Source organism: Lipotes vexillifer, unplaced genomic scaffold (genome assembly GCF_000442215.2).
Source record: "Lipotes vexillifer unplaced genomic scaffold, Lipotes_vexillifer_v1.1 scaffold7, whole genome shotgun sequence".
NCBI lineage: Eukaryota > Metazoa > Chordata > Mammalia > Artiodactyla > Lipotidae > Lipotes > Lipotes vexillifer.
The window spans coordinates 4,440,588-4,454,365 of record NW_006792683.1 but is presented as its reverse complement, the minus strand read 5'-3'; the positions used below and the strand labels follow the sequence as shown (position 1 = coordinate 4,454,365).

Sequence of the window (13,778 nt, the reverse complement as noted above, 5' to 3'; positions counted from 1 at the left end):
GACGGAACAGGGCAGGGAGACAGACACCAGAACACAAGGTCCTCGAGGGTGTCTTGGCCACCCAGACCCCAGAGGGCCAGAGAGACTTTCCAGAAAAAACTAAACACCCCATCTCCTAGCTAGGGGAGGCAAAAAGTATTCAAAAGACACTTTAAAAAGGGGAGGAGGAGAAATATTATTGAGTCACATTGAACTGGTCCCCAGCTGGAAGAGTAAGAGATCCAGATTTTTCTACTAAGAATGTTGACTCCTTTCCTTCCCAAACAGAAGAGCCCATGGGACTCTGGTTAAATACTCCTAGTCCAAAAAAAAAAAAAAATCAAGCCCACGTTTCCAGTGTAATTCTTTTATTCGGTGGCTTGCCCCGTCTAAATGTGCAATGCCACTTTATCTGCAGACTTCATCAGCAAATTACATTTAGCTGGCCTGGTAAAAGAATGTCAAGGAATCTACTGATCACTATGTCAGCACACTATTTTGCTTGCTTTTATCACCAGCAAGCAAGTTGCAACTGGAGAAACCGAGCACTCCGGGAATCCAATCCCAGTCCCCTTCCTTCTCTGTGCCCAGTAACGGGGCCGCCCAGGCTGTCTGCCGGTGAGGCCTCGGTGCCCCCCAGGAGGAGGAGGAATTTTACATGCTGCCTATTTCACTGACAGGACGCGAGGGTCAGTCATGGACCCCAACACTCTTTGAGCCTTCCTTAGGCAAAGAGGCAAAAGTGAAAAATAAAAAAGCTGTTCCTATGAGTCATTTGTTTTAAGCTGAAGTTTCTAGTGCAGCAAAGTGGACCATCATTCGAGGAATCGCAGCAGCTGGGGGTGAGGGGGCGGACCTCAGCAGCACAAGATGCGCACACCCCCAGGGCAACCACGTTAGACTCCATCCTGTGGCCCCAAAACTTTGGCAGAGAAGAGCCAGACTATAGCTGCTTCTCAGGCAGATGCAGTTGTGTGTCACATGACACACGGGGACCGGAGAGGGACGGGGGACACGCAGAGGAGAGGACAAGAAGGAATCTGAGGTGCGCCTGATCCCATAAAGTGTGGGGTGGTAGGGGCAGGGGAAGTGTGCTCACAGGAACACGTATGTATGAGGGTAACTTCTCCCTGCACCGAAAGGCAGGGACAGCCCAGCGTTTCACAGCCTCAGGATGCTTGAGATGAAATCCTGGAGCTGGAACACAAGAGCCAAGTGACTCTTGTCATCCGATGTTTCCTCATCTATAAAACGGGGCTAATAAAAGCAGCTGTCTCACTGGGCTGCAGAAGGATGAAGGGACCCAACACGTGGGAAGTGCTTAAGAGAGTGCCTGCCACACAGCTGGAACTCAGGACCACAGACCTCTCCTCGCGCACCTGCCAGCCAACTTAGAAGCAGCTGCAGGCTCTCTGTGCCTTCTCTGGTTCATCCAACACATGAATCACATCTGGAAACATCTGGGGAAAAGAACCTTGGCACCAAGATGCCATCCAGCCCTAGGCACGTCACAGCGGGTTCCAGAACCAAATAGCCCCACAACCGATTCCAGAACGGAAACTATTTTACTGATGAACCGGTTAAAAGGAAACTCCTAGGGAAAATAAACTACTTGAAGACTCATACTTGAGTCTGTTAACATCTCAATGTTCCAAACTAGATTCGAGTTTCTACAAGTCGGCCTCTGCTCGCCACGAAGGTTTAGATCCTGCCTTAAATCTGTTTCCTCTCTAGGAAATCCATCTTTGTGGCACCTTCTAAATGCCTCCTCACTACACAAGGACATGGGGAAATTCCAAGGAGAAAGGACGGGTTAGGCATATAGGGAAAAAAAAAAAGTGAGTCAGGACGAAGATCTGAAAAATGTTAGGATCATTTAGAGGTAATTTTTCCACTAAAGATCTTAACACCTTGGATGATGCGGGCTGCCGCACACAAGAGCAAGAACTAACCACGTGTGTCGGATAGGTTTTCCCCACTGCACACATCCCCCCACTGAAGATGTGCCAAACCTGACGCTCATGCTTCCCCAGTCATGAAATCGCCCCAAAAGAAAGTCAGTACAAATAATATTCCCGACACCATATTATTATTAATGGCTTCAGGATCTACTCGTGCTTGAGTTATACCGCAGCTGCAAGAAAATGAAAACTCAACACACGGTTGGCTTTGAAACAGCTTTGAAAACACACCGCTGAAAACAACACAGTAACAGGCATCAGATGTATGCCCGACAAAAACACAATAAAAGCTCAGTGACTCCAAAAGTGGGAAGATAACCTCACTTAGCAAATGTAATAAAGACTTTTTTAAAGTATATTTGTACTTAAATAAAAGTAGAATAATTAGGATGAACCTTCAGCTATGAGGCTATGCTCTCTCCGAAAGAGAATTTCCACATTTCCATTGGGAGACACAGGCTCAGCTCTGCTTTTAGGAGAAGTTTTCTCACTCCTACTTTATGTACAGAAAAACACAAGTGGGGAGAACTAAGCCAATTTTGAAACAGGTACTAACATCTTTCAACATAGTTAGGCAATTATTTCAGGGTTTTCCAGATTTTTTTTGCAGATAAAAAGATAATTCCAGGTACAGATATTATTTGAGAAACATAATCTAAGAAACTCAATGACATCAAGCAATCTGTAATCCTGTCATTGCCTGGTCTCATCAAAACGCAAAGACACATCTCATAACTTTTGGATGGAGGTCAAATCGCCCAGTGAGTTAATGCCTTTTTTGTTTACATGAATTCACCACAGCAAGCGTTTACGATTCAGAGTGCTGAGTTGTCCTTGTATAATTTGCTGTTATGAAAATAATGCAATCCTTTCTTTTTAAAAAAATTATCTTTTTAAAATAAACTATCATGTAAGTAGTTAGTAGTTACATTTATAAATTCTTTGGTTAAACATGAAATTCAATCAAAGATTGCTTTTTGCTTTGTTTGGGATTTCTTACAAGGAGAAATATTTTAGTGCAAATTCACATGACCTAAATACTTTTACGTCATGCACTTTTCTGAAAGATTCCTTCCAGGTTTTCAAAACATCTTAGGGGGAGTGCGCCGGCAGTCCGGTGGTTAGGACTTGGTGCTTTTACTGCCGTGGTCTGGGTTCAATCCCTGGTGGGGGAACTAAGACCCCACAAGCCTCAACGTGCAGCCAAAAAAAACAAGAAACAGTCTTGGGAAGGGGCATCCGATGCTTGGGCAGATCCTCTTGCCCTCTCTTTCTGGGCACATGGGGGAAAATCCTATTTCCCCTACCTCCCTTGCAGTGGCGGAAACACACAGCTGTGGAGGCGGAGTCAAGATGGCTATTAGGAGGATGCAGAATTCGCGTCTCCTCACAACTAGGGCACGTACCAGGCACCAGTGGGGGACCACGCACATCTAAGGGGACGGGAAGAGCCCTCAGTGACCAGGTAGGATGTGGGGCCTCGGGGGAGTGAAGGGAGAGAAGTGGAGGCGGGACGGGAATAGCGCCCCTGAAGGGTGGCTGAGGGAGGGGAAGGGATCCCACGCCCGAAGTGGGGAACTGGGGAAGCCCTGGGAGGGCAGAGGATCAAAAGGGAGCGTGGCCAGGTTTCCCCTGCCCACTTGGGCCCCCAGGAACCTGCTGAGATGCCGGACCTCTGCCCACCGAGGCCCCCTCCAGCCACGTGGGTCCGGAGGGAGTGGGAGGGAGGGAAGGGGGAGCAAAAGTAAAGGCTGGAAACCCGGACCGGCACCCCTGAGGGGCGACTGGGGGAGGAGAGGAGTTCCCGCACCCAGCGGGACCCACCCATGGTTAGGGGTCCGGCGGCGACACGTGAGACCCTGGGGGAGACAGTGGAGGAGGGCCGCGAAGCAACGGAAGGGAACGGGGCCAGTGCTTTCCGTGTCCACTTAGGCACCGGGGAGCCTGTTGGGCTAATCATCTGCCCTCGGAGCCTCCCTCCTGCCGCACCCCTACACCCCCACCCAGAGCCCCACCTCTACACTCTGAGACCCCCTCCAATGCGCTGGGCCTAAACCCCAACCACACACCCTCGCCCAGGGCCCTACCTCCAAACTCCCGGCACCCCACACTCCACAGGCTCTCCTTCCCACATGCTGCCTCTCCCCTTCCGCACAGGTCCTAAGCGGGGGCCTGGCCCCAAGTCGCCCCGCTTAGAACCCAGCCCCCCCAGGGCCTTTTCCAGCTCCCAGGGTCCTGAGCCAAGGCCCCGCCCCATGCTCCAACGCCACCCCCACACGCATAGGTCCAGCCCCACCCTAAACCCCGCCCCTGCCTAAGTTCCACCCCTGCCTAAACTCCGCCCCCATAGCCAAGGCTTTTTTTAGTCTTTTCTTTTTTCCTCTTTTATTTATTTATTTATGTATTTATTTATACATCTTTATTGGAGTATAATTGCTTTACAATGGTGTGTTAGTTTCTGCTTTATAACAAAGTGAATCAGTTATACATATACATATGTTCCCATATCTCTTCCCTCTTGCGTCTCCCTTCCTCCCACCCTCCCTATCCCACCCCTCTAGGTGGGCACAAAGCACCGAGCTGATCTCCTGTGCTATGCGGCTGCTTCCCACTAGCTATCTATTTTACGTTTGGTAGTGTATATATGTCCATGCCACTCTCTCGCTTTGTCACAGCTTACCCTTCCCCCTCCCCATTTCCTCAAGTCCATTCTCTAGTAGGTCTGTGTCTTTATTCCCGTCTTACCCCTAGGTTCTTCATGACATTTTTTTTTCTTAAATTCCATATACATGTGTTAGCATACGGTATTTGTCGTTCTCCTTCTGACTTACTTCACTCTGTATGACAGACTCTAGGTCAATCCACCTCATTACAAATAACTCAATTTCGTTTCTTTTTATGGCTGAGTAATTAATATTCCATTGTATATATGTGCCACATCTTCTTTATCCATTCATCCGATGATGGACACTTAGGTTGCTTCCATCTCCTGGCTATTGTAAATAGAGCTTCAGTGAACATTTTGGTACATGACTCTTTTTGAATTATGGTTTTCTCAGGGTATATGCCCAGTAGTGGGATTGCTGGGTCATAGGGTAGTTCTATTTGTAGTTTTTTAAGGAACCTCCATACTGTTCCCCATAGTGGCTGTACCAATTCACATTCCCACCAGCAGTGCAACAGTGTTCCCTTTTCTCCACACCCTCTCCAGCATTTACTGTTTCTAGATTTTTTGATGATGGCCATTCTGACTGGTGTGAGATGATATCTCATTGTAGTTTTCATTTGCATTTCTCTAAGATTACTGACGTTGAGCATTCTTTCATGTGTTTGTTGGCAGTCTGTATATCTTCTTTGGAGAAGTGTCTATTTAGGCCTTCTGCCCATTTTTGGATTGGGTTGTTTTTTTGTTATTGAGCTGCATGAGCTGTTTATAAATTTTGGAGATTAATCCTTTGTCAGTTGCTTCATTTGCAAATATTTTCTCCCATTCTGAGGGTTGTCTTTTTGTCTTGTTTATGGTTTCCTTTGCTGTGCAAAAGCTTTTAAGTTCCTTTAGGTCCCACTTGTTTACTTTTGCTTTCATTTCCATTTCTCTAGGAGGTGGGTCAAAAAGGATCTTGCTGTGATTTATGTCATAGAGTGTTTTGCCTATGTTTTCCTCTAAGAGTTCGATAGTTTCTGGCCTTATATTTAGGTCTTTGATCCATTTTGAGCTTATTTTTGTGTATGGTGTTAGGGAGTGATCTAATCTCATACTTTTACATGCACCTGTCCAGTTTTCCCAGCACCACTTATGGAAGAGGCTGTCCTTTCTCCAATTTGAAAGAAAAAGGAGAAGTAACAACTGACACTGCAGAAATACAAGGGATCATGAGAGATTACTACAAGCAACTCTGTGCCAATAAAATGGACAACCTGGAAGAAATGGACAAATTCTTAGAAAAGAACAACCTCCTGAGACTGAACCAGGAAGAAATAGAAAACATACACAGACCAATCACAAGCACTGAAACTGAAACTGATTAAAAATCTTCCAACAAACAAAAGTCCAGGACCAGATGGCTTCACAGGCGAATTCTATCGAACATTTAGGGAAGAGCTAACACCTATCCTTCTCAAACTCTTCCAAAATACAGCAGAGGGAGCAACACTCCCAAACTCATTCTATGAGGCCACCATCACCCTGATACAAAAACCAGACAGAGATGTCACAAAAAAAGAAAACTACAAGCCAATATCACTGATGAACACAGATGCAAAAATCCTCAACAAAATACTAGCAAACAGAACCCAACAGCACATTAAAAGGATCATACACCATGATCAAGTGGGGTTTATTCCAGGAATGCAAGGATTCTTTAATATACGCAAATCAATCAACGTGATACACCATATTAACAAACTGCAGGAGAAAAACCATATGATCATCTCAATAGATGCAGAGAAAGCTTTCAACAAAATTCAACACCCATTTATGATAAAAAACCCTGCAGAAAGTAGGCATAGAGGGAACTTATCTCAACATAATAAAGGCCATATATGACAAACCCACAGCCCACATCATTCTCAATGGTGAAAAACTGAAACCATTTCCACCAAGATCAGGAACGAGACAAGGTTGCCCACTCTCACTACTATTATTCAACATAGTTTTGGAATTTTTAGCCACAGCAATCAGAGAAGAAAAAGAAGTAAAAGGAATCCAAATTGGAAAAGGAGAAGTAAAACGGTCACTGTTTGCAGGTGACATGGTACTATACATAGAGAATCCTGAAGATGCTACCATAAAACTAGTAGAACTAATCAATGAATTCGGTAAAGTAGCAGGATATAAAATCAATGCACAGAAATCGCTTGCATTCCTATACACTAATGATGAAAAATCTGGAAGAGAAATTAAGGAAACACTCCCATTTACCACTGCAACAAAAACAATAAAATACCTAGGAATAAACCTACCTAAGGAGAAAAAAGACCTGTATGCAGAAAACTATTAAGACACTAATGAAAGAAATTAAAGATGAGACAAACAGATGGAGAGATATACCACGTCCTTGGATTGGAAAAATCAACATTGTGAAAATGACTATACTACCCAAAGCAATCTACAGATTCAATGCAATCCCCTTTAAACTACCAATGGCATTTTTCACAGAACTAGAACAAAAAATTTCACAATTTGTATGGAAACAAAAAAGACCCCGAATAGCCAAAGCCATCTTGAGAAAGAAAAACGGAGCTAGAGGAATCAGGCTCCCAGACTTCAGACTATGCTACAAAGCTACAGTAATCAAGACAGTATGGTACTGGCACAAAAACAGAAAGATAGATCAATGGAACAGGATAGAAAGCCCAGAGATAAACCCATGCACATATGGTCACCTTATCTTCGATAAAGGAAGCAAGAGTATACAATGGAGAAAAGACAGTCTCTTCAATAAGTGGTGCTGGGAAAACTGGACAACTGAATGTAAAAGAATGAAATTAGAGCACTTCCTAACACCATACACAAAAATAAACTCAAAATGGATTAAAGACCTAAATGTAAAGCTAGACACTATAAAACTCTTAGAGGAAGACATAGGCAGAACACTCTATGACATAAATCACAGCAAGATCCTTTTTGACCCACCTCCTAGAGAAATGGAAATAAAAACAAAAGTAAACAAATGGGACCTAAAGAAACTTAAAAGCTTTTGCACAGCAAAGGAAACCATAAACAAGACCAAAAGACAACCCTCAGAATGGGAGAAAATATTTTCAAATGAAGCAACTGACAAAGGATTAATCTCCAAAATATACAAGCAGAGCTCATGCAGCTCAATATCAAAAAAACAAACAACCCATCCAAAAATGGGCAGAAGACCTAAACAGACATTTCTCTAAGGAAGATATACAGACTGCCAACAAACACATGAAAAGATGCTCAACATGACAAATCATTAGAGAAATGCAAATCAGAACTACAGTGAGGTATCACCTGACACTGGTCAGAATGGCCAACATTAAAAATCTACAAACAATAAATGCTGGAGAGGGTGTGGAGAAAAGGGAACCCTCTTGCACTGTTGGTGGGAATGTAAATTGATACAGCCACTATGGAGAACAGTATGGCGGTTCCTTAAAAAACTAAAAATAGAACTACCATATGACCCAGCAATCCCACTACTGGGCATATACCCTAGGAAAACCATAATTCAAAAAGAGTCATGTACCACAGTGTTCACTGCAGCACTATTTACAATAGCCAGGACATGGAAGCAACCTAAGTGTCCATCGACAGATGAATGGATAAAGAAGATGTGGCACATATATACAATGGAATATTACTCAGCCATAAAAAGAAACAAAATTGAGTTATTTGTAGTGAGGTGGATGGACCTAGAGTCTGTCCTACAGAGTGAAGTAAGTCAGAAAGAGAAAAACAAATACCATATGCTAACACATATATATGGAACCTAAAAATAAAAAAAGTGGTCCTGATGAACCTAGGGGCAGGACAGGAATAAAGACACAGATGTAGAGAATGTACTTGAGGATCTGGGGAGGGGGAAGGGTAAGCTGGGACGAAGTGAGAGAGTGGCATGGACTTATATACACTACCAAATGTAAAATAGATAGCTAGTGGGAAGCAGCCGCATAGCACAGGGAGATCAGCTCGGTGCTTTGCGACCACCTAGGGGGTGGGATAAGGAGAGTGGGAGGGAGACGCAAGAGAGAGGGGATATGGGGATATACGTATGCATATAGCTGATTTACTTTGTTATACAGCAGAAAATAACACAACACTGTAAAACAATTATATTCCAAAAAGATGTTAAAAAAAAAAAAAAAGAAACACACAACTGATTCTGGTCAAGAGGTTCTGAGCAAAAGCCTCTTCTGTGCTAGAGTATTTAATTGCTGATTCAAGACCCTGCAGCCCTGCTCATCCCCTACAGGGACAAACCTTGAAGCACCATGTTGAGATGGCAGCCCTATAAGAGGGTGTGGGATGACTCGTGGGACAGACCATCTACTGACTGTGCTCCAACAGTGTGAACCATGTATAAACATTTACTGCGTTAAGCCATGGAGTTTTTTTCTTTTTATTGGAGTATAGTTGATTTACAATGTTGTGTTAGTTTCTGCTGTACAGCAAAGTGACTCAGTTATACATATATATATTCTTTTTCAGATTCTTTTCCATTATGGTTTATTACAGGATACTGAATATAGTTCCCTGTGCTATACAGTAGGTCCTTGTTGTTTATCTGTTTTATATATAGTAGTGTGTATCTGTTAATCCCAAATTCCTAATTTATCCCTCCCCCTCTTTCCCCTTTGGTAACCATAAGTTTTGTTTTCTGTGTCTTTGAGTGTTTCTATTTTGTTAATAAGTTCATTTGTACTATTTTTAATGCTACATACAAGTGATATCATATGATATTTGTTTTTTCTGACTTACTTTACTTGGTATGATAATCTTCAGGTCCACCCATGTTGCTGCAAATGGCATTATTTCATTCTTTTTTTTGGCTGAGTAATATTCCACTGTATATATGTACCATATATCCTTTACCCATTCATCTGTCAATGGACATTAGGTTGCTTCCACATCTTGGATATTGTAAATAGTGCTGCTGTGAACATTAGGGTGCATGTATCTTTTCGAATTATAGTTTTGTCCAGATATATGGCCAGGAGGATCATAAAGCCATTGAGTTTTTGAAGTGATGGGTCACCTCACTATAATGTAGCCCACTGTGCCCAGTATTTCTAACCAAATTTTGCATAACTTTCGAGCTGCTATATGCTTATAAACGTGCCCACAAATCCCAGGAACAGGCAGTATGTGAGGTCTAGAATGCTGCCCCAATATTTTCTAAACATTTTCAGGAAGATATTGGTCAAGACATCAAAAGGCCAAATGCATTTAGAAAACAAAATCGCACCTGAATCAAGATCTCCGTTATGGTCAGCTGAGCTCTGATGTTTTTCCAAGGGTGAAGACGAAGGGTTCTGCATGCTAGAAACTGACACGCTGTTCTCCATTCTTAACAACTATGGATCGTCCTCTCTTAATTCATCCTGAAGGAAGAGTTACCTAAGGGCAACCAACAACAACAGAAATCAGGGCACTGTAATTGTATTCACTCGTTTTTCAACTCTCCAAAAATAACGGCGTCCCATCAGAGCTGCTACCATTTCATTACAACAGGCAAAATGCAATGTCATGTAACAGAAAATACCAGGACTGAAGACTAAAGAGCACATATCCACACACGGTCAACAACAAGGTCACAGCACAGCAGAAGCATCCACTTTCTACAGGTCATCATCACCACTAAGATGGACACGTTTTTCACCAATAAATAGAATCGATGTGCCAACCCCCAATCTACCTTGGCGGCGTTGGCAAGACACTCCACCACCCTGCTTCTCCCTCCTCTCTCGTTGGATGCTGTGAAGCAGGAACGCGCCCCCACCCCAGCATCCCCACACACAGGTAAGGTGTCCGCGGTCTCACAGGTGATTCGTTACCAAAACCAGTTAAAGAATCAATGCTTGCAAATAACGTGCTTTTTGATCAACTGGACTTTTCCTGTAATAACATGGCTATTTCACACTTACATTCTGATAGAGTGGGTGGAAAAACAGGTAAAATTACAGCCGGTTCTCACAGTACCCTATGATCTAGTTTGTGTACATCACAGCCCATGAAATAGCCAGACACAGTCATTACTAAGGGTCAGCCACTCAGGACTGGTTTGCCAAAATAAGGACCTGATTCCTGCATTTCACTCTGCAGGTGGGAGTAGGCACTGCAGGGTTTCATTCCAGGAAGGGAAATGATCAGGTTTGTTTCAGAAAAATCATTTGGGCAGCTGCATGCCAGACAGATGGACAGACAAGGGGAGGCTGAATGGAAACAGACTAAAAACAGAAACGTGCCAACTGGTAGGGCATCCCATGATTAAGACAAAAACTGAGAAATTACTACATAGTAGTTTGCAGCTCTTAATCCCCTACCTCATCCCCTCTCCCCACTGGAAACCACTGATTTGTTCTCTACATCTGTGAGTCTCCTTCTGTTTTGTTATATCACTTTGTCTATTATATTTTTTAGATTCCATATATAAGTGATAACATACAGTATTTGTCTTTCTCTGTCTGACATACTTCACTAAGCATAATACCCTCCAGGTCCACCCATGTTGTTGCAAATAGCAAAATATCATTCTTTTTCATGGCTGAGTAATATTCCATTATATATCTATTTTAAAGCCATATGTGGCTAGCAGCTGCCGTAGTGAACAGCTAGACCACTGCCTAGGCAGGCAGGAGTTTATTGTATTTGAGTTTGGAACAGGTCCTAAATCATCACCAATTCTTGGCTCTCTTGAAGGTTGTAGTACAGCGAGCTAGTTAAAAGAGAACACAGGAATTTTAAAACCTAAGGAACTTCAAAAGGAGACTGAGCAGTTTCTCCATAATATTCCACAAATCTTTCATCACAATCTTCCTAATGTAGTAGGCTTTCAGTGAATGTGCTGGTTTTCATCAATTTCAAAAGAGAAATAGTCTTAGCAGCTAAGTTATGTCATACTATTATTGCTTTTTTCATTCATTTACAAATTCAAGAAAATCATTCCACCTCAAAATGTAACCAGACAGAAAGTTTTTCTTCAAGGAAAAATCTATAAACCTAACTATTGGTAAATCAGTCAAGCCCTTATTAAAGGAGGAAAAAAGTTTACTTTTTTCAAGTTTTTAAGATTCCTATTGATTCAACTCTATCCATCTGCCTCTAACTAGATACTATAAAAAGGTAATCGGTGACTATAAAATAAGATCAATTTAAATGCACCAGACCCATCATTTTAAATAGAAGTCAAAAGCAACGACATAAATACCAAAAACCCACATTATTCTGTAAGGGCAAGTGGCAAGGCTCTGTCTACCCCCAGGTTGCAAAATGTATTTATTTTGGCAAATGACATGTCACCGTTCGCTTTCTTGGCAATGTTTACTTTTTGCCTTCCCATAAAAGGTATACAACTTTGTACTCTCTTTAGAAGCCTTGCAAAATAAAATTACAAAGGAACAAAGCAAAATCACTTGTAATTCTAACACCCAGGGATAATCTCTTTTATTGTTATAGTATCTCCTCCTGATAGCTTCTCTGTGGGCTTTTTTTTTTTTTTACTTCATATGGAATTTAGAATTTTAATTCATTTTCCATTTAAACATCACATAGAAAGCATTTTCCCCACATCATTAAAATTCTTTGAAAATATGACTTGAAATGATTGTATTACTTTTATTATAATATGAACAGGTTGTTTATTTACCATTCCCCTACTGCTGGCCATTAAGTTGTTTTTTAATTTTTCACCGTTATGAACACTGTACTATGCATTCTCACATACCTCACATCCTTCCCACATTTTAACCTTGTTGGTATTTTTTGTGGATTTTTAAGAGCTCTACGTATCTTATCCCACAAAACTCTTGCAGATATTTTCACCAATTCTCCCTTTAGTGGGTCCTTCTGACATACGTATGGAACGTGAGCTGTTTTTTTTTAACTTAGTCCAATCTAAAATTCACGTTATTTCTTCTAAAAACTGTATTCCTAAAATGTCCTCCCCCATTGTAAGATACCAGAAATTTAACTTCTCTAGGGTTTCAAGTTTTACATTTACCTTTTTAACCTATGTCCCCATATGTTTATGCTCAAATATTTTGTGCGGTGCAGTTCTGAGCTGACCACCTCCCGCAGTTAATAATCCATTCCTACCTACCCCATTGGGTTTTTAATACCCTGTCTTTACCATCCATGAAATTCTTACATGTACAAGACTGTGTTTCTATTCACCAAACTTTCCTTTAATTTTGAGAAAAGTCAGCAAAATAGGAACTATGACTGTTTATACATTCCCCCATCCTTAGTTCAGCAATCACTGAACTTGGGGCCATTTAAGGTAGGTTTATAAAGGGGTGACAAAGGTTTTGCATGGCCTGGGAACCCAGACTCATGGCTTGATCATCACACGGCATTCTACTGTGCACAGAATGTACCAGAACCTGCACACAGGTAGAAATGACCGTGCACCAGAGGCTGTTAAGCATCTCCCACCCCAAATTTCCGTTTCCTCCTTTGTCTGCAGGGAGGACTAACTAGTTAACCAAAATAAACACTGCCGGCCCATCCTCGAAGTTGCATGTGGTTGCACCACTCTGTTCTGGCCAGTGGGAAGTTTGCGGAGTGAATGATTTCAACCAGAAGGTCACACCCTTTGGTGGAGGGGTGGGCCTTTACCAGTCACCCCCAGAGCCACCTGAGATCACGCAGAGGAAGGCCCCACTGATGGCAGAGCTTAGTTCTGCCATCAGCTGCAGACGATTACTTCAAGAGAAATAAGCTTCTATCTTGTTTACACGGCTCTATCTGACGGTCCCTGATACACAGCCAATCCCAAATCTCAACAAATACACCCGAGAAGGACCATGCCTCTTTGTAATAAGCTTGTAATTAGGATGCTTGGATTGTACTCTAGAACTCAGAGTGTTCTCTAAGTTTTTCATCAGTAATGCCAAAGGCTGCCTCTGGTTTACTCTGCACACACAACCCCCGCCAAAAGAGTCGCAGTTCACATTAAATCCTGACCAAGGTGCTTAAACCTCGAGGAGAATGAGGTCTGTAGGAAATGAAAAAGGATCCCCACGAAGTGGGGACTCACCCCCATGAGCCTAACTTCTAAAGAAGTCGGGGGTCAGCACTGCCTTTAATGTCATCGACTATTTCAGTGGTTCTCAAAATTTAAAGAACAGCAGAATCTCCTGGGGGCG

The 13,778-nt window shown here is 42.5% G+C and overlaps 1 protein-coding gene across 1 annotated transcript in view; it reads right to left on the bottom strand.

The window, feature by feature from the left end:
* SFMBT2 (Scm like with four mbt domains 2) overlaps positions 1-10,029 on the bottom strand; it is a 192,145-nt gene extending 182,116 nt beyond the window's left edge. Inside the window, exon 1 of the mRNA XM_007465810.1 lies at positions 9,878-10,029. Coding sequence (XP_007465872.1) covers positions 9,878-9,977 — 100 coding nt within the window. The 5' untranslated portion in view covers positions 9,978-10,029. The remainder of the gene's footprint in view (positions 1-9,877) is intronic.
* Positions 10,030-13,778: the final 3,749 nt, after the last annotated feature.